This window comes from Lithobates pipiens, unplaced genomic scaffold (genome assembly GCF_037356315.1).
Source record: "Lithobates pipiens isolate NorthernLeopardFrog02 unplaced genomic scaffold, aLitPip1_a1.2 Scaffold_18, whole genome shotgun sequence".
Classification (NCBI taxonomy): domain Eukaryota; kingdom Metazoa; phylum Chordata; class Amphibia; order Anura; family Ranidae; genus Lithobates; species Lithobates pipiens.
In genome coordinates, this window is record NW_027507758.1 from 560063738 (window position 1) to 560090683 (window position 26946).

The 26946-nt window shown below is 46.9% G+C and overlaps 1 protein-coding gene across 7 annotated transcripts in view; it reads right to left on the reverse strand.

Annotated features, from left to right (window-relative positions):
* Nucleotides 1-142: 142 nt before the first annotated feature.
* Nucleotides 143-26946, reverse strand: part of LOC143988987 (cytochrome P450 2C5-like) — an 86230-nt gene continuing 59426 nt past the window's right edge. For 6 of the 7 annotated variants that reach the window (XM_077488965.1, XM_077488962.1, XM_077488967.1 and 3 more), the window contains 2 exons: nucleotides 15127-15268; nucleotides 143-11786 (listed from right to left, as the gene is read on the reverse strand). In XM_077488965.1, coding sequence (XP_077345091.1) covers nucleotides 11608-11786; nucleotides 15127-15268 — 321 coding nt within the window. In that variant the 3' untranslated portion in view covers nucleotides 143-11607. The remainder of the gene's footprint in view (nucleotides 11787-15126; nucleotides 15269-26946) is intronic. The other variant, XM_077488964.1, reaches the window with a different exon arrangement.

Sequence of the window (26946 nt, forward strand, 5' to 3'; positions counted from 1 at the left end):
CCACATTGCAACCTAATAGTATTGTCTTGCTATATAACATTACATGGTAAAGAATCACAGCGCTACATAAGGACAGTTGTCACATATCAGGTAAGACCAGAACTGTGTGGACTGCAACAGAGGAAACCCAAATGTCTATAAGTGAAATATAGTGATTTATTAAGATAAGTGAATATACAAAACCACCTCCAATATAATACAATGTGCAACCAACCACAAACAGAAACCCACAAATAATAATAATAAAAGGACAGATATTGTCAGGAAAGCTTCCACCACAATCTGATGAGACTGACACTTGGCGTGCAGTACTGTGGTCCACCAGCAGGTGTCTCCTGGCAGTCTGGAACTGCCTGGGGAGCCTTCCCCTGTTAATAGTATCATATGATCCTTGGGCCGCAGTACTGGTGTCCACCAGCGGGTGGTTTCTGGCAGTGTGGGGCCAACATCATCTCCTGCAATTAGGTGTCACCTGAGTAATTGCAGGAGGTGTGTATAAGTACCCGGCAGACACACTGATGCCTGGCCTTGGTATCTTCCTTGCGCCGTGAACCTGTTCGTTTTCTGAACCCTGGACTCTGAGCCTTGTACCTGATCCGTCTCTCCTTGTCCTGTTTCTCTTCCACCCCCAGCTGCTGAACCCCCGTTGTCGACCCTGGCCTGGCCCTGTTTATGATTCCGGTATTCCCCTTTACTTGTATATATTTGTCTGTTACTATTTGTGGGTTTCTGTTGGTGATTGTTTGGTTGCACATTGTAGTATATTGGAGGCGGTTGTGTTTATTCGCTTATCTTAATAAATTATATATTTTCACCTTATCTGCATTTGTTCCTCTGTTGCTGTCCACACAGCTCTGGTCACACCAGATACATGACAGATATATACATAAAATGGGGGATACCGGAATCATAAACGGAGCCAGGCCAGGGTCCTCAACGGGAAGTCAGCAGCTGGGGATAGGGAACAAACAGGACAAGGAGAGGATGGATGGATCAGGCTGTAAGGTAAAGGTAAGGGTAACAGGCTCACAGGAGGGATGGGTACAGGTACAAGGCACAGGGTTCAGGTACAGGAATCCAGTTCAGAGCTCGCAGTATCAGGTCAAGGCACGAGGATGATACCAAGGCAAAGTGTATGTGTGTACTTGCCGGTTATTTATACATATCAGTACTGCACATCAGTACTGCACGCCAGATGTCTGACAATGCTACCAGCAGGTGGAACAATTCCTGACAACAGTATATTAACAATTCAATAAATAGAAAGGTGCAGAGTTTTATCTTGAAATTCTTCTTAGAGGCAATAACCAAATGTATTGTACAGTGGTTGGCCAGTACGTAAGCAGCTTGGTAAGGCTGCAACGTAAGATGAAGAGACAAGGCAAATTTTATTTTTAAATAAACAATAAAGTGGATTTTCTGATACATACAAATATTGTACAGTGGGTGCTAACATCAGGGCCGGTGCTAGACCATTTTTCACCCTAGGCAAGACCAGCTATTTTGTGGCCCCTTACAAGCTTTAGGCATGGGATCCCCAGGCCTGACCCCCCCTTACATCAGAGTTTAGCCCTTTCATTAGGGTCACAAACTTGCCCCCTCCTTATATCAGGGTCCCAAGAGTCCCTTCTCCTTAAATCAGGGTCCTCAGAATCCCCTTTCCCTTACATCAGGGTTTTCAGAATTCACCCTTACAACAGAGACCCCACTTTCATTAGAATCCCAAAGTCCCCCCTTACATTAGGGTACCCAGTGTCCCCCCGGCCATAGCTGCGCCCCAGGGCGCCTGCCTAGCTTTCCTAGTGGTAGCACCGGCTCTGGGTAACATCATAATGCAAATAGGAAAGACAAGGCAGATTTTATGTGGAAATAAAAAAAGAAATGTATATGTAGAGTGTATTATCTGGGAGACAATAGCTACAAATATTGTACAGTGTCTGGAAGGTATGTAAGCAGCTTGGTTAAGTTGCAATGTAAGATGAAGAGACGAGGCAAATTTTATTTTAAAATAAACATTAAAGTGTATTTTCTGATAACCACAAATATTGTACAGTGGGCAGGCAGTACATAGTTAGCTTGGTAACATTGGAGGGAGGGAGAAATGAAGTAGGGTTTTATCTTAAAATAAACATTAGATTATCAGTTCAGAGACAACAGATGGAAATATTGTATAGTAACAGGAAAGTATTTAAGCAAAAGGGTAGACCACAATAAAAGAGGGATAGACAAGTCATTGTATCATTGTGGAGAGCTGCGTTTTGAAAAAGGGTTAATTTTCTTTTTTATTCCATTGTGGTGTGTTGGCAACCTATTCATTATAGAATAGTCAGAGAGTCCCGGAGCAGAAGACAAAGAACATAGGTGGAGGGAAGGCATGACAGTGCTGGAAATAGCACAGTCGCCGTTTTAAATTAAAAAGTGGTTGGAACTTTAAGAGAAGGGGAGGGTTTAGGGCCTGGGCGGTACGCAGGCAAAAGGATAGTGCCAGGAAGGAGGAGGTGACGTCAGTCTTGAGCGGAGGAGGAAGAGATTGCAACACCCTCAACGCTCTGCACCGTTCCAGGGATATGGCGTCAGATAACCTCATGGCACAGTTACGGGCGGGGATCGCCAGGGAAGGTGCTGAATGGCTAAGGGACCAGATAGCGGCCATCGCAGCGGACCCGGGAGCCGCAGGTGGGGGTGGGGTGGCTACATCACGGGCATGCCGATCGTGGCCACCGGAGAGGTACAGCCCGGGTGCGGCCCCCGCAGGGGGGTCTTCAGGCAGTCAGCACCCAAGTCACCCCCACCACTGGAGCAGGAAGGGGCATGCGGAGCAGGGGCCCAGGGACTACCGGGAGCAGGAGGAGAGGACAGCAAGCGTCGGGGGAGGGGCATAGCTCTGCACATGGCTCAGCTCCCCCGGCCCGGCGGAGATATATGGGGTGGTCAGTGGGAGCAGAGAGGACATGTGGGGTCCCCAGGGAGACGCAGCTGGGGACCAGAGAGCACCGGGTGGGGGTCATGGTGGCAGGCATGGCCCCCAGTCCCAGGAGTCCGGGCCCGGCAGGAGCTCTGGGGAGAAGGATGGCGAGGTGGAGAGACAGTCGGGGGGGCAGGCGTGTGAGCCGCAGGCAGAGGAGCCAGTCGCGTGAGAAGCGGAGCGGGTCTTGCGGGGTGAGTCAGAGGTCGGGACGGAAGAGGCACCGCAGAACCTTCACAGAGGGACCAGGTCCATCCAGAGTGCAAGACGCATTACGCCAGCCGGAAGACAGCGTCTACAGATCGGAGGGAGAACTGTCGGAGTCTGAAGGTGGCGAGGAGGTCGTCCAGACGTCGGCGGTGGGTCCGAGTGCAGCGGCTGTTGGGCCCAGTCCTGGGCAGCCCAGTGAGTGCGATTTTTCTTTGTCTATTGCTTCATTATTGCATAATCTGTTGGGTCCGGGTAGTCACATGGGGCCAGCGGTGAAAGGGGGTGCGGTAGTGGTTAGGGGTGGCAAGGCGGCGCCCCTAGCATCTAAGGAGGTGGTTAGGAGTTCAGCGGAAGGGTTAGGCGGGTTACTGTTGGAGCTGAAGGAGCTGGTGCAACGTTTCGAGATGAATGCGTTGGGTGGGCCAGCCCAGGCTTGGGCACCGGGCACTGCGACTAGTCTGGTGGTGGTGACCGAGAGGGTCGCAGAGGAGGTGCCCGCTGCGGTGGTGGGACCTGGAAAAGAGGTGAGTAGGCCTTCTGGGGTGCAAAAAGAGGTGGCGGCTTCAGAGGGCCAGGGCAAGGTGGGGGAGAAGAAAGCGGAGTCCGGCAGGTTGGCGGATGCGGCGAAGAGCCAAGTATACGTCTGCTTCGAGGGCCCGCTAGTAGCGCATTTAAAAGCTGAAGTCAAAGAAAGGATATGGAAGGGTGAGTACGTGGAAATATTCACCTTGCTGCCGTTAGAGAAGTTCATCCTGGACAGGTTGAAGCCTGAAGAAAGTAAGAAGGAGGACGAGGAGAAACGATGCTACCAGTTGGTCCCGCGTACATTCGCCAATTGGCTTCAGGCGTTTGCCATTATGGCAAGCATAATAGGAGAAAAACACCCCGAACATTGTTCGGCTCTGTTCGTGTACCTGGAGTCCATCAGTGAGGCCCATAGGACATACGGGGGGGGGGGTCGCATGGCTGAGATACAACGAGCAATTTCGTCAACGTATGGCAGTGCGTCCCTCGCTGCGTTGAGACCACAAGGATATCAGCCTGTGGATGAAGCTGATGATGGCGACGCGGGCTCCCAACCAGTTTTTTCAGGCAGGGTTCCACAGCCTCGGGGCAACCGGCCGAAAAACGATGGGGTTTTTTCTGGCAGTTTAACGACAGCACGTGCAAATTTGGGGCGGGCTTTCGGCTGCTGGGTTGCACGTGGAAAGGTGGCTATTACATGGATAGGTGCCTTCCGATGGGTTGTTCCATTTCGTGTGCTCTTTTTGAGAAATTCAGCTCCTTTCTGGAGTGGGCAGTTCGGGACGTTTCGGGCATCAACTCGATCATTCATTATTTGGATGATTTCTTGTGTGTTGGCCCGGCGGGTGCTAATACCTACGCGGTCCTGCTGGGAACGTTTCAGCACCTGGCAGAGCGTTTCGGGGTCCCTCTGGCTTCTGAAAAGACAGAAGGGCCTACGGCGCTCATCGCGTTCTTAGACATAGAAATTGATTCCGTACGGATAGAATGCTGACTGCCGAGGGACAAGTTGGAGAAGCTGCAGGAGGAGGTTCGGGGGACCAGGGGAAAACGCAAGCTGACTCTGCGTCATCTGCAATTGTTGCTAGGGAAACGGAACTTTGCCTGCCTCATCATGCCAATGGGGAGGGTCTTCTGCCGCCGATTGTCCTTGGCAATGGCGGGCGTGCGGGCGCTGACACATTTTGTGAGTCTCAATGGCGAACACAGAGAGGACTTGGGGGTATGGCAGGACTTCCTGGAGTCGTTCAATGGGCGCGCTCTGTGGATGTCGGGCCCGGTCAGTAACGGCGACCTGGAGCTCTTTACGGATGTGGCAGGGTCTACGGGGTTCGGGGCCTTCTTCAGAGGACAGTGGTGTGCGGCTCGGTGGCCACGAGAGTGGGTCGAGGCCGGGGTGCTGAAGAATCTGGTACTGCTGGAGCTCTTTCCCATTGTGGTGGCCATGGAGATTTGGGGGGAATCGTTCCATAACATGAAGGTGCGATTCAACTGCGACAACATGGGGGTGGTACAGGTGGTGAACAGCCTTACGGCGGCATCAGTGCTGGTGGTCAGGCTAGTAAGACATTTAGTGCTACGTTGTCTGCAAGGGAATGCATTCATTTATGCTGTGCATTTGCCGGGGGTTGAGAACACTGTGGCTGACGCTTTGTCTCGTTTTCAGTGGGACAGGTTCCGGCAGTTGGCACCAGAGGCGGAGCAGCGCGGGGTCACCTGTCCCAACTGGATATGGGGCGTAGCATTGGGACAGCCGTGAAGTGGACCAGGCAATTTGTGAGTACGGGCACGTAGAACGCCTACGTCAAGGTATGGAGCGATTGGTTTGAATGCCTGACTAGAATCGGCATGTCCAGTGATGATCCTAGCGTGCCATATGCAGTACTTTATTTTATCGGTGCGGGGTTGGAGGCGGCTGTCTCCCCCGCGGCTATTGATAGGAAGCTAGCGGGTTTGGCGTTCCTATTTAAGTGGTAAGGGCATAGGGACTACACAAAGGATTTCTGGGTGAAACAAGCAGTGAAGGGATACAGCAAAGCGCACAAGCAAACCGGTGGCAGGCGCCCCGTCTCGTTTGGGATACTTCAGGTGCTGTGCACGGCGGTGGACAAGGTCTGCAGCTCGGGTTACGAGCAAGCTTTGTTTAGAACGGCGTTTGTGTTGGCCTTTTTTGGGGCGTTAAGAGTGGGGGAATTGGTAAGTCTGTCAAAAAAGGTACAGGGGGGGTCTTCTGGTGGGCGATGTGGTAGTTGGCCAGGAACACCTTAGCACCTATGGATTTGAAGATCTAAGACCGACCAGGGTGGGAAGGGGTGTCAAGTCGTGATTGGTAGTATCGCGGAGTCCCATATTTGCCCGGTTAGAGTGTTAAGGAACTTCTGGGAGATGCGACTGCAGGTCGCGGGTCCTTTGCTCGTTCACGAAGATGGGTCTTTTCTGTCACGGTTCCAATTTGTGGCAGTGCCTCACTCAGGCCGGTTTTGATCCGATGATTTTTTCTTCACATTCGTTTCGTATAGGGGTGGCGACGGAGGCGTCTAAAGCGGGTTTAAGTCAGGAGGTGGTTAAGCGCATTGGCAGGTGGGATTCTGACTGGTTTAAGTTGTATGTTCACCCACAACTATTGGTGTAAGGGGGTGTGCACTATTGTGGGGGGGTTAAACTCATGGTGTTTTTTTTGCATGTCGCCAGTTATTTGTTGGTTGTTGTTTTGTTGTTCACAGGTCAAGAGGTTGGCTTGGTGTGGATACTTGGCCACTCATATGTCTACTGGGGGACCAAGAGAGCTGACGTTCGGCCGAACGGCAGACAGCTGCGTATATCCCAACAAGAGGCGATGGTTCGGTGGATTGGGCATGAGTTGGAGCAGGGTTCTGGGCAAGGTTCACAGGTTTGCCCGGTTAGACAGGGCCCCTGATGTATTGCTATTACACGTAGGGGGCAATGATATGAGAGCTAGGTCCATGAGGGAACTGATTCGGGACATCAAATGTGATTTTTTTTGAGGCTCAAAGCTGCTTATCCAAGAATGGTAATGGTGTGGTCGGATATGGTGGGAAGGACGTCTTGGAGGTGGGCGTGGTCAGGTAAAAAAGTGGACAGGGCCAGAATAAAGGTAAATAAAGAGGTCAGCAGGTTTTTTGTCAGGAATGGTGGCCTTTTTATCCGCCACCGGGAATTGGAAGTGGACACGTGGAGGTATTTGAGGAGTGACGGGGTCCACCTTACGGACGTGGGTACTGACCTGTGGTCAGTGGGTTTGCAGGAGGGAATTCAGAGAGGTCTCAGGGTGTGGAGGTGCTAGCAAGGGTAAGGGGTTACCCCTTGTGTGCTGTGGCAGTCCTTTGGGTCGCTCGAAGAGGAGAAGGAGAGGTATATGTACGGAACATGTTGTACCCATCCATGGGTTGGGGGTGGTTATGGTACTTCCAGGTCACGAGGGGTTAACCCGGAAGGGTTAAAAAAGGGTAGGTCACTGTGACACGTTGGGTACCGCCTCCGAGTTCGGGGTTTCTGACTGGAGGCAAGAGTTCAAAGTTCAGGATAGTTGTTCACAGTGACCAGTGGTTGGTGGTTACACTTGGTTTATGACCCATTTAAAAGTTTAAGTGGAAGTTTAAAAAGTTATTTATTAAAATGTATATATTGTAATAATAAAAGGCCGGCTGGCCATTTACTCCAAACCTTGTCGAGTCATTTGTTATTTAAGGGATAGGGATGGTTAATGACTTAAGGTTGTCATTTACTGGGCTTATGCCCTACATATGTCAAGAATAGGACTGCCTTATCGCATGGCATGTTAACACATGCTATACCATGCATTAAGAAGAGTTTCTTATTGCACAAGAATGGAATGCGTTAGCCTCTTTCGCTCAGGGGCTTGTTTGAGCAGTGCTTTACCGCTGTTTAAGCTGCGCTTTTGCGGTGCTTTTCGGCCGCTAGCGGGATGCTTTTAACCCGCAAAAAAGGGTTAAAAACTCCTGCACTTCTAATTCGCTTTTCAGGTACTTCGGAAGTGCTGCCCATTCATTGCAATGGGCAGGGGCGTTTTGGGAGTACTGTATACAGCACTCCCAAACCACCCCAAAGTTGCTGCTTACAGGACTTTTTCTAATGTCCCGCAAACGCACCGTACCTATGAAAACACCTATTGCAATGAATGGAAGGCAGTTTTCAGGTGCTTTACAAGCACTATTTCTAGTGCTAAAATGCCAGAAAACTGCCTCACTGTGAAAGGGGTCTAAGTGTGAATCAGCCCTCTGAGAAACAGCTCAAAGGCATAAAAAACATCTGAAGTCTCAGAATTTAAATACTATTATAGCAATTTTTTAAAACAAATTTCCTCTCTCTTTTCATGACATCAGCACATGACACAGAAGCACCCGATAGACACACTCAGTACAAAAGTGGGCAGTGCCACTGCTCTGTAAAAGAGGCTAACCGTAATATTTTTTTTTTTGTTCAGCCCACAGCATATACAGCATGGATGGAAGAATCCCTCTTCTAGGCCATTGTAGTCTGAAAACCACCATTTTTCCAAGACCCGAAAAAAGGCATCTAATTGGATGCAGTTTACATTTGGGCTACAATCTTCTGCCTGGCTTCTTCAGTTTTTCAATAAAAGGATTTTGGGTGTGGGGGTGCCGATAAGAACACCCACAAAGCAGATTTGCACAGTGTCTGGCCAGCTTCATGCCCACAAACAAGGGAGATGGGAAGGGACAGAGTTGAACGAATTAACAAAAGAAATACAGGATTTTATACAAGGACATTTTTCTATTTTATTTTATTATTTTATTTTTAAAGGATCATAAGAGTTCTTCTTTAATTTTCTCTGGGCATTTAAATTAATCTCTGTGGACAAGTAGTAAAATGCAAGAAGCGTATATTCAAATGAATAAAAGTATCCTTTGTAAGAAAAATGCTCTTCTGGAAGAATGGTCAAACATTCCCATAGACACACTACTAAACCTTGTGGACAGCCTTCCCAGAAGAGTTGAAGCTGTTATATCTGCAAAGGGTGGGCCAACTCAATATTGAACCCTACAGATTAAAGCCCCATACACACTATAAGATTTTCTGCTGATTTTTGTCTTCAGATTTACCAAAACCATGTAGTGCAAGGGCCTGCCTGATTGCATACACATTGAAAATCCTAAGGATTGACCTCATATTATGTGGTTTTGGTAAATCTGAAGGAAAAAAATCAGCAGAAAATCTGATAGTGTATATGGGGCTTTAGTCTGGAATGCCATTAAAGTTTCTGTGCGTGTAAAGGCATGTGCCCCAATACTTTTGACAATATAGTGTATCTATATCCTTGTTATGGGAGAAGGTTTTTATCTTAATGCATTCTATGCATTAAAGCGGTGTTCCACCTAATTATTTTTTTAAAAGTCAGCAGCTACAAATAATGCAGCTGCTGACTTTTAAAATATGGACACTTACCTGTCCAGGGTGCCCACAATGTCAGCACCAGAAGCCGACCCGTCCCTCAGCTCTCTGGTGGAGATGACACCTTCTTTGGTAAGGGAATCGGGAAGTGAAGCCTTGCGACTTCACTTCCTGGTTCCCTACTGTGCATGTCCGACTCGCGTTGCGTGATCCCACTGGTCCCTGCTGTCTTCTGGGACCTGTGTCTCTCCCAGAAGACGGGGGGGGGGGGGGGCAGAGAAGGCGCCAGAAGTGGCGTAGATACCCGCTGGTGGCTCGGCTATCTATGCTCGGCAGTGGGAGCAAAATGGGTGGGGGGTAGGATTTCAGAAAAGCGAAAGTTCCATTTTTTTTGGGTGGAACTCCGCTTTAAGATAGAAAGCCTTCTGTATGTAGCAGCCCCTCTAATTCTTACCTGAGCCCAATCTCTATCCGGCGATGTACAGGAGTACCTTGGCTGTTTGGGACTCTCGCTCCTGACAGGCTGAGACACAGCAGCGGTGCTATTGGCTTCCACTGCTATCAAAGTCACTCAGACAATCAGTAGAGAGAAGGGGCAGGGCCAAATCATGACTCTGTGTCTAAATGAACACATGGAGCTGCGGCTTGGCTCAGGTGCCCCCATAGCAAGCTGCTTGACAGGAGGGAAAGGCCAGAAGCACCTAAAAGGGACCAGAGAAGAAAAGGATCTGGGCTGCTCTGTGCAAAACCATTTCACACAAGTTTAACATGTTTGTTATTTTTAACCACTTGCCGTCCGCCCATTGTCAAATGACGGCGGAAAAGTGGTTTCAAAATCCTGACTGGACGTCATAGGACGTCCTCAGGATTTTGAGCCGCTGCGCGGCCCTGGCGCCGCCCATCGTGGCGATCATTGTTGCAGGGTGTCAGTCTGACACCCCGCAACTACGATCTTGGTAAAGAGTCTCCGACGGAGACTCTTTACCACGGCTGATCACAGTGTAAATAGGAAGAGCCGGTGATCGGCTTTTCCTCACTCGCGTCTGTCCGATCGGCTGCTGATCGATTATCAGCACAGCCCCCCTGAGGATGCCCACACTGGACCACCAGGGATGCCTCCAGACCACCAGGGATCCCCAGCACCAGGTATGCCACCCTAGACCACCAGGGATGCCCAGTCAGTGCCCACAATGGATGCCAATCAGTGCCCACAATGGGCATCACTGATTGGCATGCATTATTGTTTGCCACTGATTGGCATCCATCAGTACAATACAATGCCGCCTATCAGTGCCCATCCATGCCATCTATCAGTGCCCATCCATGCCCATCTGTGCCGCCTATTCATGCCAATCCGTGCCAGCTATCCATGCCAATCCATGCCAGCTATCAGTGCCAATTTGTGCCACCTATCAGTGTCCATCCGTGTCTCCTATCAGTGCCCATCAATGCCACCTCATCAGTGCCACTTCATTGGTGCCACCTCATCAGTGCCGCCCCACCAGTGCCCATCAGTGAAGGAGAAAACTTACTTATTTACAAAGTTTTGAAACTGAAACAAAAAAAAAATTTTTTTCAACATTTTCGGTCTTTTTTTATTTGTTTAGCAAAAAATAAAAACCGTAGAGGTGATCAAATACCACCAAAATAAAGCTCTATTTGTGGAAAAGCTCTATTTGTTCAGTCTGTCAATAGGTGGCACTGTTGCCTTTGGCATTGGTGAGAGATTTTACAGTAGGTAAGAATTATGGATATTCATACCTTTTTCCAGTCCACCACTAGGAGTTTTCCTCTGCCAGTAGTGCATTGTGGGAAAGTGTATAAATATTCAGGGCTGGCTGATGTAAGCTCTCTTCCTTCCCAGCTGCAGCCAGGGGAGGGTGCGTACGTACCTAATAGAGCTACTGTTTTAGCCAGAAGGGGAAGCGATGAGGCCTGGATCGGCTGATCTTCACAGGAAGCAGGATGATGTCCAGCAAGCTTTTGTAATTGGTGCGGATTGTCAGAGAATCCTGCCACAGAAAGGTCAGTCCAGACTTAAGGGCTCTTTTACTTGTGATGTGCTTTGTGGAGCACCGGAGTTCCGCTGTAGTCCTGAGCATCTGCAACCCTAACCCTATCTCCCATTTAACAGTGAGTAATAAAATCCTCTCCGTTTTATCAAAAAGTGACTGGTACCCTTCTGACCATGGATCCCACTATGACTAAGAGACATCGCCCCAGAGGTGACATGCCAGCTTACGCTGTCGACCCCTACACTAGGGGGTCAGGGGTGTGCTAAAATACAATTCCTTTACTAATACTTATGAACCTTTAGCATATTATGTAACCATTCACCACAACTGCATCTATAGTGTGCCAATGCAGGGACCACCCCTCCTTAACGTGTTTCACCACTTCTGGATTGATCATAAGCCATTTTGTCACCACATTTCTACAAATCAAAAACATTCTTTCTGGAAAGATTAAACCCAGTCCATAATTATTATTGACATATTTTCTGCCAGTTCACTTTAACTGCGAGAAATTGCACAAATATCGTGTTTCAGTGGAGGGGTTGTGAAGCCAACAGCGCCTGTAAGGTCCAGTTTTGCTCCAGGTGGAGCCTGAAAGGTGAAGTTTTGCAGCAGTGTTGTAAAGAAGAGGAACAGTTCCATTTTAGCCAGTGTCTCTCCAGCACAACTTCTCTTACCTTAAAAAAGAAATAAAGTATAACATAAAAAAGAAGACAGAGGAAGAATATTGTTTTTTTCAGCTGTAAGACAGACATATTTGCAGCTCTGTATCTATCTAGGTTCATTTGGGGACATACTGGGGGTTATTTACTAAAGGCAAATCTACTTTTCACTGCAAATGCCCTTGAAAGTGCACTGAAACTTACTTCCACTTAAAGTAAAGCGTTGTAGATCCAAGGGGGACATGCAAGGAAAATAAAAAAACAGCATTTTAGCTTGCACATGATTGGATGATAAAATCAGCAGAGCTTCCACATATTTCAGATCTACCCCTTAGATTTAGAGCGACTGCACTTCCAAGTGCACTTTCAGTACACTTTCAAGTGCATTTGCAGTTCAAAGTGGATTTTCCTTTTGTAAATAACCCCCACTGTATGTAGTTTGTTGAGTAACTCCTGCATACACATTTTGATGAAGCTTTAATGGCTCCCCAAGCTGGTAGTTGCAAATCTTTTTTTTTGGCCTGTACATTTTCAATCTTTCCATCTTTTAAATGAGCAGTAAGAAATTACTAACTGTGGCCTCATTTGTAATCAGGGCCGGTGCTACCACTAGGCAAACTAGGCAGCTGCCTATGGCGCATTGCTGCCTATGGCGCACTGCTGCCTAGGGCGCCCGGCCACTGTTATTCCTACACTCTTCTCTCGGCAGCAAGCAACTAAGTCTCAGCATCAGCAGGCAGCCGCTCCTTTCGCACATAGTGTCAGAGGAGCAGCAGTGGCAGAGGACTGTGTCTGTGTCCCAACTCCAGAATGAATAGAAGCAAGTAAACATTCATTAATGGGCACTGGAAGGCTGCAATTGATGGGTGCTTCATTAAAAAGGTGGGGTATACATGGGCAGGGCAAAGGAGGTTAAGCCAATTGGGGGGGCAGCAAAATTAGGTTTTGCCTGGGGTGTCAAAAATCCTTGCACCAGCCCTGTTTGTAATTATTGCATTGGTGCCCTCTGCAGACTGGTCTGTGTATGTTTTGGTCACAGCTATAGCCAGGTGCTGAGCTACAGCAATATGGAGAAGGAGACATTGGAGTTGATTTACTAAAACTGGAGTTCGCAAAATCTGGTGCAGCTCTTTTATTGTCAAAGCTTAATTGAACAAGGTGAAGTTAGCAGCGGATTGTAAAATCTGGTACAGCTGTGGATGGTAGCCAGTGTCCAGTTTTAGTAAATTAACCCCAGTGCATTTTATTATTTTCTCCCTCTACTTGGTCTACTGAGATACTTATATTATGCTGCACCATTCTCCTCCCACCTGTAGGGAGAGAGATAAAGCCAAGCAAGCTCATAGACATCTATTCAGAGCTCGAAGACTCCTGATAGTTGTAACTTGGGACGGCAGCCAAGTAATGGGACAAACAGATACCTTACACTACAAATCCCAATAGGCACTGATCAGTAGGAGTAGTGTAGATATATATTTTTATTAAACTGCCACGTAAAGTTCTTCCTCTTAGCAGCGTGGGAGTTAGAGAGAGAGCACCTCTGTCTGGATATTCGCTTGCCACCAGGTGACCATACCAGTGGAGATCCATGCCTGAGATTGGGAGTGAGGACACCCGGGGCAGTGCAGCACCGTCTATGTCACAGCACCTGTACTGCTGCTGCATGGAGACTGAAGCATCTACTCACCATCTGCTTCCCACTGCTGGTCATCAGAGGCTTTCAGGGAAAGACTGAAGGTCCCCCCCCCCCCCCCCCACAGCGATAGCAGCATCCTGGGGACAGGTAAGGGGTCTATTTGCACATTGCTGATACTGCTAGCAGGAACTGAGCCACTGAGAGTAGTACACCAGATGTACCCAATCCATACCGCATCCATACTGCACTCTATAACCCACTTATTCCAAACCTAGGCTGTACCTGTACCAACTCTTTACTGCATCTAAACCACATTTTCCTTGCACCTGTGCCGAGACTATACCGTATCTATACTGTATGCAGGTTAACTGGAACTGTTGTTAAACTGGATGTAAACCTTCCATATACCCAGTGAAGGGAGCAGCCACAGATGATACACAGGGATGAAACAAATCTCCCTATATAAGTTTTACATCCATATCAGCTGTCTTCATCTTTAGATACTATTTAGAAACTGCCCTTCATATTTTTTCTCTTCCTGGTTATTATTGCAGAGAAGTCTGGGCACACAGCCAAGACAGCTAATTGGAAGAAAGGCACACACTTCCTCTACACATAGGTAGAGACTCAGCTCTCTCTGTTGTATCGGTCAGAGCTTTGTTAATCTATTTATAGCAACCTACTCCGAATCAAAACTCTGGCTGGTTTTATCATATGTGATCAAAAACTTATCAGGCTGATAACAGAAAGCTACAAGACACAGGGCTTTGGAGGATAATAACAAAACACTGCAGATCTATGTGCCCAGCTCAAATTTAATGAATCCACTTTAAATGCACCTCTTAAAAAGCCTCAACGATAGCCGGCAGAAGAACACGCGCTCGTAATAATTATTTTGCAAATCCCTTTGTTCCCCTGCCCCTTCTGCTTCCATTTCCCTTTCATTTTGGACAGTGCACACCCATTCTGTCTAGGACTAGCATCGCCATCATATATGCACTCTAGCAGTATAGTTCCAGCACTCCATAGATTACACTTTATTACTGCTCACTGCTGCACTTGAGGTGACCTACCGTTTATGCTGATCTGGACGGCAAATGCCATCTTATGCCTAGTCTTCACCGTTAAGCCCTTTGTATGATAAAATTATGTTATTATCATTATTAATCCATTTCATGTTTGTCTCGTTACAAACCATTATGGATAAAAATAGATTAAGTTTGCCTTTAGGCTGGATTCACACCTATGTGAATTGGATGCGGGTTTCCCTGCATCCAATTACCATAGCAGGAGAATGTGACTGGATTTCTATGGAGCCAGTTCACATATCTCCGGGGTGGCTGCAGAGCGCACTGCAGAGAAATTCTGTGCGTCTTTGGATCCATTTCAGGGTCGAATTCAGACACAGATTCAGCCCCGATTCATCCCTGAAACGGAGAACGGGTACGCACAGCGTTCCTGTGTGATCCGCAGACGGTTCCAGTGTGAACCGAGCCTGACTACTTGGTTTGGTGCCTGTTTTGTTTGATATAGCCACGCTATTGGGCATAGTTCACTCAATATGGTGTGCCAGAGGGTCTGAGGTTCTTGAGAAGGTTGAGACAAAGAACAGAGAACCAATCCTATCCAGCAGCTCCTACAGTGGTAGCACTACACAACCATAGAGTGACCCTCAATACATTTGTGGCAATTTAGAGTTTCCCCCTTTGGTTTAGTCACCTGCAGAAAATGGTATAAAAGTTTCATTATTAGCAAAGTTTCCCTCAGAATCCAGAAAATGTTGAGGGTAAAACTCCTCTGGTTTCTCAAAGTGCTCTTTGTCTCGTAGGACAGAATACAGTAATGGAATCACTTGGGTTCCCTGCAAAGAAAATATGAAAGAGACATTTGTTATTAGTTGATAATTCTGTTCCAGGTGTACTCCAATCAAAACTAAAAGTTACTCTCTGAAATGCCATACCAACTCAGTCCTTCAATCTTTTTATTTACACATTACTTCAGTGGTGAGTGGGAGAAATGCAATCCTCATTTCTCCAAAATGCACTAATTTCTCCAAAATTCTGCCTCAAAACATTAAGATTTACTGAGGTTGTAAACCCTTACGTATACCCAGTGGCCTCAGGTGATACACAGAAAATATCATACGTTTCACCTGTTTAGCTGCAGCCATTTGTTCTCTACAGCCTTGTTAAATTCAGGGCTCAAAAGCATTTTTCACAGACCTGCAAAGCAGGGGTGGTGAGTTGCAGTTACACACTGTACAAGAGCTCTGAGAGCTGATTGGAGGGAAACAGCCCCCTCCTCACAGTACACAGGAACGATGCGCAGCTGAGGATAGGAATCAGAGGTTGTGTGTTGGAGCTATCCTCCCTATCACCTTTGTGTTAGCAAGAGTCACTTCTGACAGCTGTTCTTGATACCAGAGGAACAAGACAATGGGGAGAAATGACACTCAGTGATTTGAACAGAGGCAAATAAATACTATAGAAGTATGTGCTTTGTTCATATTTCATGACAGAGGTTTACAACCACTTTAAATCTAATCTACACTTTGAACTACAGAAAGTTGGCAATTTTCAAATACCACAGGCTAAACTAAACACCAGAGCACAGCTCAGTTTTGAGATACCTTTAACACAAGCAAAGCAATATAATTTCAGTTTCGAATCACAAATAACTGTTATAAACAGTACTTAGAAGGGCCTAGAAAGCCAGAGACTTTGACTTTGAACAACAATAAGTTTGATACCAAACATGCCTGTTCTATGATGAGAAGCAGCAAAATTGGCCAAATTACATTTCTGAAGGAAAATACACATAAGATCTCAGTGGTGTACTAAGGGGGTGTAGTCCTTACTAGGTGCAGACTGTGACAGACTCAACCAGGACAGGGGCTTTTGGAGAGGACTGCATGCTAGCCTCTTGCAAACTGACTATGGGCCCTGGCTTTTAACCACTTGCTTACTGGGCACTTAAACACCCTTCCTGCCCAGACCAATTTTCAGCTTTCGGTGCTCACACTTTGAATGACAATTACTCAGTCATGCAACACTGTACCCAAATGAATTTTTTGTCCTTTTTTTTCCCACAAATAGAGCTTTCTTTTGGTGGTATTTGATCACCTCTGGGGTTTTTATTTTTTGCGCTATAAATGAAAAAAGACCGAAAATTTTGAAAAAAAACGCATATTTCTTTGTTTCTGTGACAGAATTATGCAAATTATTAATTTTTCTTCATACATTTTGGCCACAATTTATACTGCTACATATCTTTGGTAAAAATAACCAAAATTAGTGGATATTATTTGGTCTTTGTGAAAGTTAGAGAGTCTACAAGCTGTGGTGCGAATCGCACAAAATTGATCACATCTGATGTACTGGTGGCCTATCTCACTTCTTGTGACCCGAACAAGTCAGGAAAGTACAAATACCCCCCAAATGACCCCTTTTTGGAAAGTAGACATTCCAAGGTATTTAGTAAGAGGCATGGTGAGCTTTTTGATGTTGTCATTTTTTTCCCACAATTCTTTGCAAAATTAAGATTTTTCATTTTTTTTATTTTTCTCCACAAAATTGTCATTGTAATAGGTTATTTCTCTCACATGGCATGTGTATACCACAAATGGCACCCCCAAAAAAATTCTGCTACTCCTCCTGAGTATTACAATACCACATGTGTGGGACTTTTTCACAGCCTGGCCACATAGAGAGGCCCAACATGCAGGGAGCGCCATCACGTGTTCTAGGAGCATAAATTACACATCTAACTTGTTGACTACCTATTACACTTTTGAAGGCCCTGGAGCACCAGGACAATGACACGTGACACTGATGACAGATGGCACTGATACGTGGCAATGATGACACTTATACGTGGCACTGATGACACGTGGCACTGATGACAGATGGCACTAATATGTGGCACTGATGACAGATGGCACTAATATGTGGCACTGATGACACGTGGCACTTATACGTGGCACTGATGACACATGGCACTAATACATGGCACTGAAGACACGTGGCACTAATACGTGGCACTGACAGATGGCACTAATACGTGGCACTAATACGTGCCACCGATGACAGATGGCACTAATACGTGGCACCGATGACGCGTGACACTGATGACAGATGGCACTGATAAGTGGCATTGATGACACGTGACACTGACAACAGATGGCACGTGACACTGACAGGTGGCACTGATGACAAATGGCACTGATACGTGGCACTGATGACAGATGGCACTAATACCTGGCACTGATGACACGTGGCACTTATGACAGATGGCACTTATACGTGGCACTGATGACAGATGGCACTGGGGACAAATGGCACTGACAACAGGTGGCACTAACAGGTGGCACTGGGGGCAGGTAGCACTGGGGTGGATGGCACTGGGGTGGATGGCACTGGGGCGGATGGCACTGGGGCAGGATGACACTGGGGCGGATGGCACTGGGGCGGATGGCACTGGGGCAGGATGGCACTGGGGCAGGATAGCACTGGGGCAGGATAGCACTGGGGCAGGATAGCATTGGGGGAGGATGGCACTTTTTTTTTACTTTTTTTTTTTTTTTTTACACTGACGGCCGCTGCAGCCGTTCATCTCTCCCCTCTCACACGCTGTCTGTGTGAGGAAGGAGGGCGGCGCTGGGAGATGATCTCATATGTTTACATATGAGATCATCTCCCATTGGACACGCCGATCACGCTGTAAACGGCCGCTGTGATTGGCCGTTTACAGCGATCTGTGTTTGCCTGTCCCCGGGGGACACGGCAAACACAGAACTTCCCTGATGCATGCCCGCGGCGGCGAGCATTGCGGAAGTAAACAACAGGACGTCCAGGGACGGCCACCCGGACGAAAGCGCCTGCTCTACGGCCGTCATTCGGCTATAGGATGGCACTGATAAGTGGCATTGATGACACGTGACACTGACAACAGATGGCACGTGACACTGACAGGTGGCACTGATGACAAATGGCACTGATACGTGGCACTGATGACAGATGGCACTAATACCTGGCACTGATGACACGTGGCACTTATGACAGATGGCACTTATACGTGGCACTGATGACAGATGGCACTGGGGACAAATGGCACTGACAACAGGTGGCACTAACAGGTGGCACTGGGGGCAGGTAGCACTGGGGTGGATGGCACTGGGGTGGATGGCACTGGGGCGGATGGCACTGGGGCAGGATGACACTGGGGCGGATGGCACTGGGGCGGATGGCACTGGGGCGGATGGCACTGGGGCAGATGGCACTGGGGCAGGATGGCACTGGGGCAGGATAGCACTGGGGCAGGATAGCACTGGGGCAGGATAGCATTGGGGGAGGATGGCACTTTTTTTTTACTTTTTTTTTTTTTTTTACACTGACGGCCGCTGCAGCCGTTCATCTCTCCCCTCTCACACGCTGTCTGTGTGAGGAAGGAGAGCGGCGCTGGGAGATGATCTCATATGTTTACATATGAGATCATCTCCCATTGGACACGCCGATCACGCTGTAAACGGCCGCTGTGATTGGCCGTTTACAGCGATCTGTGTTTGCCTGTCCCCGGGGGACACGGCAAACACAGAACTTCCCTGATGCATGCCCGCGGCGGCGAGCATTGCGGAAGTAAACAACAGGACGTCCAGGGACGGCCACCCGGACGAAAGCGCCTGCTCTACGGCCGTCATTCGGCTATAGGACGGGCGCGAGGTGGTTAAAAGAGCACTACTCTTTGGGAGGTGTGTGCCTGAGGGGCCCTTGGAGTTTTCTTGTTTGAATTTAAGTCCATATCTCCCCAAAACACACAGACTCTTGGAACTGTAGGACACATATACATGACTATGGACCCTGGCATTCGAGGGAGCTACAAGCATTTAGGAAGAAGTTCTCTTACATGATGCAAAAGGACATTATTACATTTAACAGTCAAAGAAGCCATAATGGTCTCTGCCTACTTGAAAATTCAGTAAGGAGATGTATGTGAAAAGAAAACTGGTTAATGAGACAGCCCTGGGTATTCTTAATACGGTTGACGGACAGTCTGAGGTGGGATGAGATTACAATTTGTTATTTGTTTATTTTTAAGTAGGTCATTCCCATTAGTCTATTGTTTCTGTCAGTCTGCTCATTTCTTGAACAGGTGATTAATATATTGTGACCATTGTACCTAGTTATCGAACCATTGTGGGATGGTTATACTTATGATAATTTGTAATGTCCTTTGTTGTGACCATGGTGCCGAGCGATCTGAACTGGAGTAGTATCTCTGGGTGGGCATTGAGTCACCTATGTGGCTAGTTGTTTAATGTTTATAGTATATGTTGGCTGTTTTTTAGCTACGTTAATTATTTTCCTGTGTACGGTTTGTATTGTTCAGGTGATATGATCAGGAGGGGAATGTCCTCCTCTGGGGTATAAAGCTTTTGTCTGAGTTTCAATAAAGAGTAATTCCTTTGGATTTTACCTCAAATCTTGTCTGTGTATGATGGTTGGGGTAAAAAGGGCTGGTATTAGCTCTCGTTCTGTTCTGAACAGTTTGGAGGGCAGGAGGCACAGTTTGGCGGAAGGAAGCACCTAATCGGGATACCAAGTGGTTTCATCATGCAGACACTCCTTTTTGTTTTTGCATGGCACTGTAGTTCCTAAAATAATGGCACTATAAGGACACTTTTCTCCGTCTGACAGCTACAGTTCAGAATACAGGGAGGCTTCTAGTCTGTCCCAGGGGTGAGTTCTTTTCTTGTTTCTGGGTTGTTTTCTTGTGTTGCCCTGCATCTTCCTGCTATGGAAAAGTTGCATGCTCCCCTCCTGCCTCCTGAAGAAGCGACTAAGGATAACACTTTTTTTGGAGATAATGTTTCCCTATATTTTATGACATTGACATTTACACTGTGAGATCGATACTTGTGTTTCAGATCTGTTAAGGGAAATCATTCTCTTTAAAATGAGGGGGTGTATTATCTATTTTTTTCTTATGCCTTGATTTAGGTTTGTTACTATATACATTTTTGTAATAAAATTGTCTAGATGTAGCCTTTCCATGGGGCACAAAGAACATCCAGGATCAAGTAAGTTGAGGGAGAAGGTCTGTTCTGAAGGGGGGTCTGTGCTGAACATGGTCTCTATTGAGGAGGGATGGCTCTGTATTCTGGTGGGGGGGGGGGGGTGTACTTTGGAAGGTTGTCTGTATTGTGGGTGTGTGTTGCAGAGAAGGGTCTAGACTGGGAGTTAGAGGAGGGGGCTATACTTGGGGGGTGAATTGGGAGGAGTGATTTAAAGCTGTTAGTAGGGATCTGTATTTTTGGTGGAAAAGGTCAAGGGAGAGGGTGTTGTACTGGGAGGAGGGGGTCATTTTGGTTATATTCAGCACCGTGGCTTGTGTGCTTTGCACCCCTAACCCCTGCACTCTGTGCGGTACATATTCATGACCTCTGCACCCCTGAGCCCTGCATTCTCTATGTTAAGCACATCTGATCCTCTCTGTATGTTATCCACTCCTGAGCTCTGCATCCACTGTGTTATACAGTACTGAACCACACACACAGTTCAATTTGCATGCACTGCCTTGTTCCTGCAAGTCATTTTTGGGGGTGTTAAAAATGATTGGCCCTGGTTGCCATATTATTATTATACAGGATTTATATAGCGCCAACGGTTTACGCAGCGCTTTACAATGTAAAAGGGAGACAATACAGTTACAATACAATAAAATACAAGAGGCCCTGCTCAGAAGAGCTTACAATCTAATAGGGTGGGGCAAGTGGTGCAAAAGGTTATAACTGTGGGGATTGAGCTGATGGAAGTGATAGAAGATTAGTTGAAGGCGTGATAGGCTTCCCTAAAGAGATGAGCTTTCAGGGATCACCTGAAAGCAGCAAGAGTAGGAGATAGGCGGACAGATTGAGGTAGAGAGTTTCAGAGGATGGGAGAGGCTCTAGAGAAGTCTTGAAGATGAGCATGGGAGGAGGAGACAAGGGAGCTTGAGAGGAGCAGAGAGGATGGTTTGGGTGATATTTGGGGATAAGGTTGGTGATGTAGCTTGAGGCAGAGATGTGAATGGCTTTGTATATTATAATTAGCATTTTTTATTTAATTCACAGGGACCGATTGGAAGCCAGTGTAGGGATTGGCAGAGAGGGTTGGCAGTTACTAAGCGGTTGGTAAGGAAGATGAGTCTAGTAATATATACAGGGGGTAAGAAAAAGTATTGAACACCTCACCATTTTTCTAGGTAAATATATTTCTAAAGGTGCTATTGACATGAAATGTTCACCACATGTCAGTAGCAACCCATTCAATCCATACATACATAGAAACCAAAAAAAAAGTTCAGAAATGAAGTTATGAGTAATAAAATGGCACAAGGAACAAGTATTTAATACACTAGCTGAAATGTATTTAATACTTGGTACAAAATCCTTTGTTGGTAATGACAGCTTCAAGACGCCTCCTGTATGGAGAAACTATTTACATGCATTACTCAGTTGTGATTTTGGCCCATTCTTCTACCCAGTCTTCAAATCTTAAAGGTTTAGCGGGCCTCTTCTATGAACTCTGATCTTTAGTTATTTCCATAGATTTTCTATTGGATTGAAATGTCCACCCTCGATTCATCTTCATCATCCTGGTAGATGGCAGCAGATTTTTATCAAGAATGTCTTGGTACATTTTTCCATTCATCCTTCCTTCAAAGACATGAAGTTTGCCAGTACCGTATACTGAAAAACAGCCCCACACCATGATGTTCCCACCTCCAAACTTCATTGTTGGTATGGGGGTGATGTGCAGTGCAATTTGACCTCAAAACATGGTGTGTATTATGGCATCCAAAGAGATTAATTTTGGTCTCATCTGACAGACTATATTCTCCCAGTGTTTCACAGGCTTGTCTAAATGTTGTGCAGCAAACTTTAAATTAGCTTCAACGTGCTTTTTCTTTAGCAATGGAGTCTTGCATGGTGAGCGTGCATACAGGCCATGGCAGGTGAGTGCATTACTTATTTTCTTTGAAACAATTGTACTACTAATTTCAGGTCTTTCTCAAGCTCTCCACAAGTGGTCCTTGGCTCTTGGACAACTCTTCTGATAATTCTTTTCACTCCTCTGTCAGAAATCTTGCGAGGAGCACCTGGTCGTGGCCGGTTTATGGTGTAATTATGTTCTTTGCACTTCCGGATTATAGCCCCAACAGTGCTCACTGGAACAATCCAAAGTTTAGAAATGCTTCTGTAATCAATTACATCAGTATGTTTTGCAACAATAAGGTTATGAAGGCCTTGAGAGAGCTCTTTGCTCTTACCCACCATGAGATGCTTCTTGTGTGACACCTTGGTAATGAGACACCTTTTTATAGGCCATCACTTATTGATAGATTTCAACTGGTATCTTGGCTTTCCATGCTTTTTTGCACCCCCCTTTCTTCGTTTGCTCAATACTTTTCTCATTATGTCATTCCATTTTATTACAGACATACCCCACTTTTAAGTATGCAATGGGGTTTATTTACTAAAGCTGGAAAGTGCAAAATCAGGCTCACATCTGCATAGAAACCAATGCGCTTCTAACCCCAGATTGTTCAATTAAGCTTTGGCAATAAAACCTGGAAGTGCATTGGTTTCTATGGAGAAGTGAGCCTGATTTTGCACTTTCCAGCTTTAGTAAATAAACCCCATTATGTACTTAAAAGTGGGGTATGCCTATACATAACTTAATTTCTGAACTTATTTTTTTTGGTGTCTTTGTACGTATGGATTGCATGAGTTGTTACTGACACGTGGTGAAAAATTAATGTCAATATCACCTTTAGAATTATATTTACCTAGAAAAATGGTGACGTGTTCAATTTCATAATATATATATATATATATATATATATATATTTCTTGCGCCATTTATTTCTCTCTCATTAACCACCTGAGATCCGCGCTATAGTCAAATGACGGCTACAGCGCGGATCTCGATTGCCGGGACTACGTCTATTGACGTCGTCCCTTTTAATGGCTCCCCGCGCGCTCCTGGGAGCGCGTATCTGGGAAAATCAGTGTTGGCGGTGTCCCCTGGACACAGCCAATCACAGATCGCTGTAAACGGCCAATCACAGCGGCCATTTACAGTGTGATTGCCGCCTCCAATTGGTGATGATCTCAAATGTAAACAAATGAGATCATCTCCCATTGCTGAATCTGTCTCCTCACACAGAGACAGCGTGTGAGGAGAGAGATTCTGTGAGTTACTTGCCAAATACCAAATACTTGCCAAATACTGATTTTAGTGCCATCTGTGCCCGCCAGTGCCCATCTGTACCCCGCCAGTGCCCATCTGTACCCCACCAGTGCCCATCTGTACCCCGCCAGTGCCCACCTGTGCACCATCTGTACACCGTCAGTGCCCATTTGTGCACCGCCAGTGCCCGCCAGTGCCCATCTGTGAACCGCTAGTGCCCGCCAGTGCCAATCGTTGCCCATCTGTACCAATCGGTGCTCATCTGTACCATCTGTGCCACCTCAGCAGTGCCCATCTGTGCCACCTCAGTGCCCATCTGTGCCGCCTCAGCAGTGCCCATCTGCCCCGCCTCATCAGTGCACATCTGTGCAATAAATCTGCACATCTGTGCAATAAATCAGTGCACATCTGTGCCGACCCATCAGTGCCCATCTGTACCGCCTCAGCTGTACCCATCTGTTCCGCCTCAGCAGTGCCCATCTGTGCCGCCTCAGCAGTGCCCATCTGTGCCCATCTGCCGCCTCATCAGTGCACATCTGTGCAATAAATCTGCACATCTGTGCAATAAATCAGTGCACATCTGTACAATAAATCAGTGCACATCTGTGCCGACCCATCAGTGCCCATTTGTGCCGCCTCAACAGCGCCCATCTGTGCCACCTCAACAGCGCCCATCTGTGCCACCTCAACAGTGCACATCTGTACAATCAGTGCACATCTGTGCTGACTCATCAGTGCACATCTGTGCCGACTCATCAGTGCCCATCTGTGCCACCTCTGTGCCACCTCATCAGTGCCCATCTGTACCACCTCTGTGCTGCTTCATCAGTACACAGCTGTGCCACCTCATCCGTGCACATCTGTGCAATCAGTGCCCATCTGTGCTGTCTCATCAGTGCACATCTGTGCCATCAATCAGTGCCCATCAGTGCAGGCTTAGCACACACCTGTGCAGTCTCAACACCAGCAACCATGTCTAAAAAAATCTTTTCCGCCGAGGAGGCGTACCAAATTCTTTCCACGGCCGATGAGAGCAACGGGGAGCTCTCTTCTTCAGATTCTCTTTCAGATTCGGATTCTGTAGCCGACATAAATTATGAGCCAGTCCTCAGTAGTGAAACACTGACTGAATCCGAGGAGGAAGATATTCGGCCCATCAAACGAAGGCGTTCTAGTGAGGCAGTGCCGTCCACCAGCACCGAAGTGCCGTCCACCAGCACCGCAGGGCCTCGGCAAGAAAGGCCAAGTACCAGTGGGGTGTCATCTCAGCCCCAAAGGGTTAGGAGCCATACCAGCCTTCCCTATGCCCTTCAGAACCCCTTGTGGCTTCCTCCTAATTCAGGAGAGGCCAATGTTCCCCCTTTCACTGCCCAGCCAGGAGTCCAGGTGGACACGGAAAATTTTACCCCAATAGATTTTTTAAATTTAATTTTTACGGAGGATATGTTGGCGTCAATTGTGGCCCAGTGCAACCTGTATGCACAATTTATTTTGCAAAATCCGACATCTTATTATACCCGTCCCTACGAATGGAGAGACCTGTGGAGGAGTTCAAGGTTTTTTTAGGTCTCACATTTAACATGGGACTCAACAAAAAAAATCAATTGCGTACCTATTGGTCAACCCACCCCCTCCACCACTCACCGCTCTTCTCCGCGGTAATGCCCAGAACCAGGTATCTGATGATCATAAGGTTCTTACATTTCAGCGACAATACCCAGTGCCTTCCACGAAATTACCCAAATTACGACAGGCTTTACAAAATTTGTCCAATACTTCATTATTTTTCAGAAACATTCCCCAAATTGTTTACCCCGGACCAACACATATGTGTGGATGAGTCCCTTATTAAATTTAGCGGCAGGCTTAAAATGAAGCAATTTATGCATAGCAAAAGGGCCCGCTATGGGGTGAAGGTCTACAAATTATGCGACCGAGCCACAGGGTACACATATTCATTCATAGTGTACAAAGGGAAGGACACCCAGCTGCAGCCCCCTAATTGTCCGGACTACTTGGGATCCAGCGGGAAAGTTGTTTGGGACCTCATATACCCCCTACTGGATAAAGGCTACCACCTGTATGTAGATAACTTCTACACATCTCTGCCCCTGTTCCACAACCTTCACCGGAAGAAGACGCCAGCATGTGGCACTGTAAAAAGGAATCGGAAGGGCTTTCCTCAAAGTCTTGAGAATAAGAAGCTGCGAAAAGGAGAAACCGCAAGTCTGCGAAGCAAGGAGATTCTGGCAGTGAAGTGGAGGGACAGAAGGGATGTATATATGTTGTCTTCTATCCACAATGATACATTCGTGGATATCCCCAGAAGGAATGGCCCCATAAAAAAACCTAAATGCATTTATGAATATAATTTGTTCATGGGGGGAGTCGACTTCAACGACCAAATGATGGAACCATACCTTGCCACAAGACGGACATACCATTGGTACAAAAAAGTAGCAATTTATTTTTTTTCAATTGCCCATTTACAATTCCTATGTCATTTACCGCAACTCCACCCAAAACCCCAAACGCTTCTTTGGCTACCAGGAGGACGTTTTCACTGCCCTTATTTTCCCGAACGGGCCACCAGAAAATATCCGATCAGATGTTGTTAGTCGACTCTCCGAGCGCCACTTTCCCGATAAAATCCCTCCCAAACCAACAGGCCAAAGACGTCAAAAAAGATGTAAGGTGTGTACCAGAGCAGGAGTCAGAAGAGACACATCTTATTATTGTGCACAATGTCCTTCCCAACCAGGCCTCTGCATAGGTGACTGTTTTCGCCGTTACCATACTTCAATAAATCTTTAGTGAAGTATGGTAAACATAATCCTCAGTTCCTGCCTTCATACACCTTTACACCCCTTATGCCACTGCCTGCTCTGTAACTGACCCTGGCTTGTTATTCGACCACTCTTATGCCTGCCGATTCTGTACATACCGCTGCCTGATCTGGAACTGACCCTGGACTGTTATTCGACCATGCTTCTGCCTAACGATTCTGTACATACCTCTGCCTGATCTGGAACTGACCTTGGACTGTTTGACCACGATATTTGCCTGCCTCTTGGACTGATCTTGTATTCTGCAACTGGACTAGTGGGATTCAACATGGGGTCTCACATATGTGAGGGGCTCCAGTATAGTTTTTCTGGATGAAGAAAACTATTTTCTTTGTTTTCTTATTCCTAGATTAGGGTCTGGAGACTCGGAGGCTTCAAAGAGATTTGGGTGGGAGAAGCCTCTACCCCTATCCCCATTCTGTCCTGAACGAGGCTCTATTCTGTCTGCTGCCTTTAGGACTTAC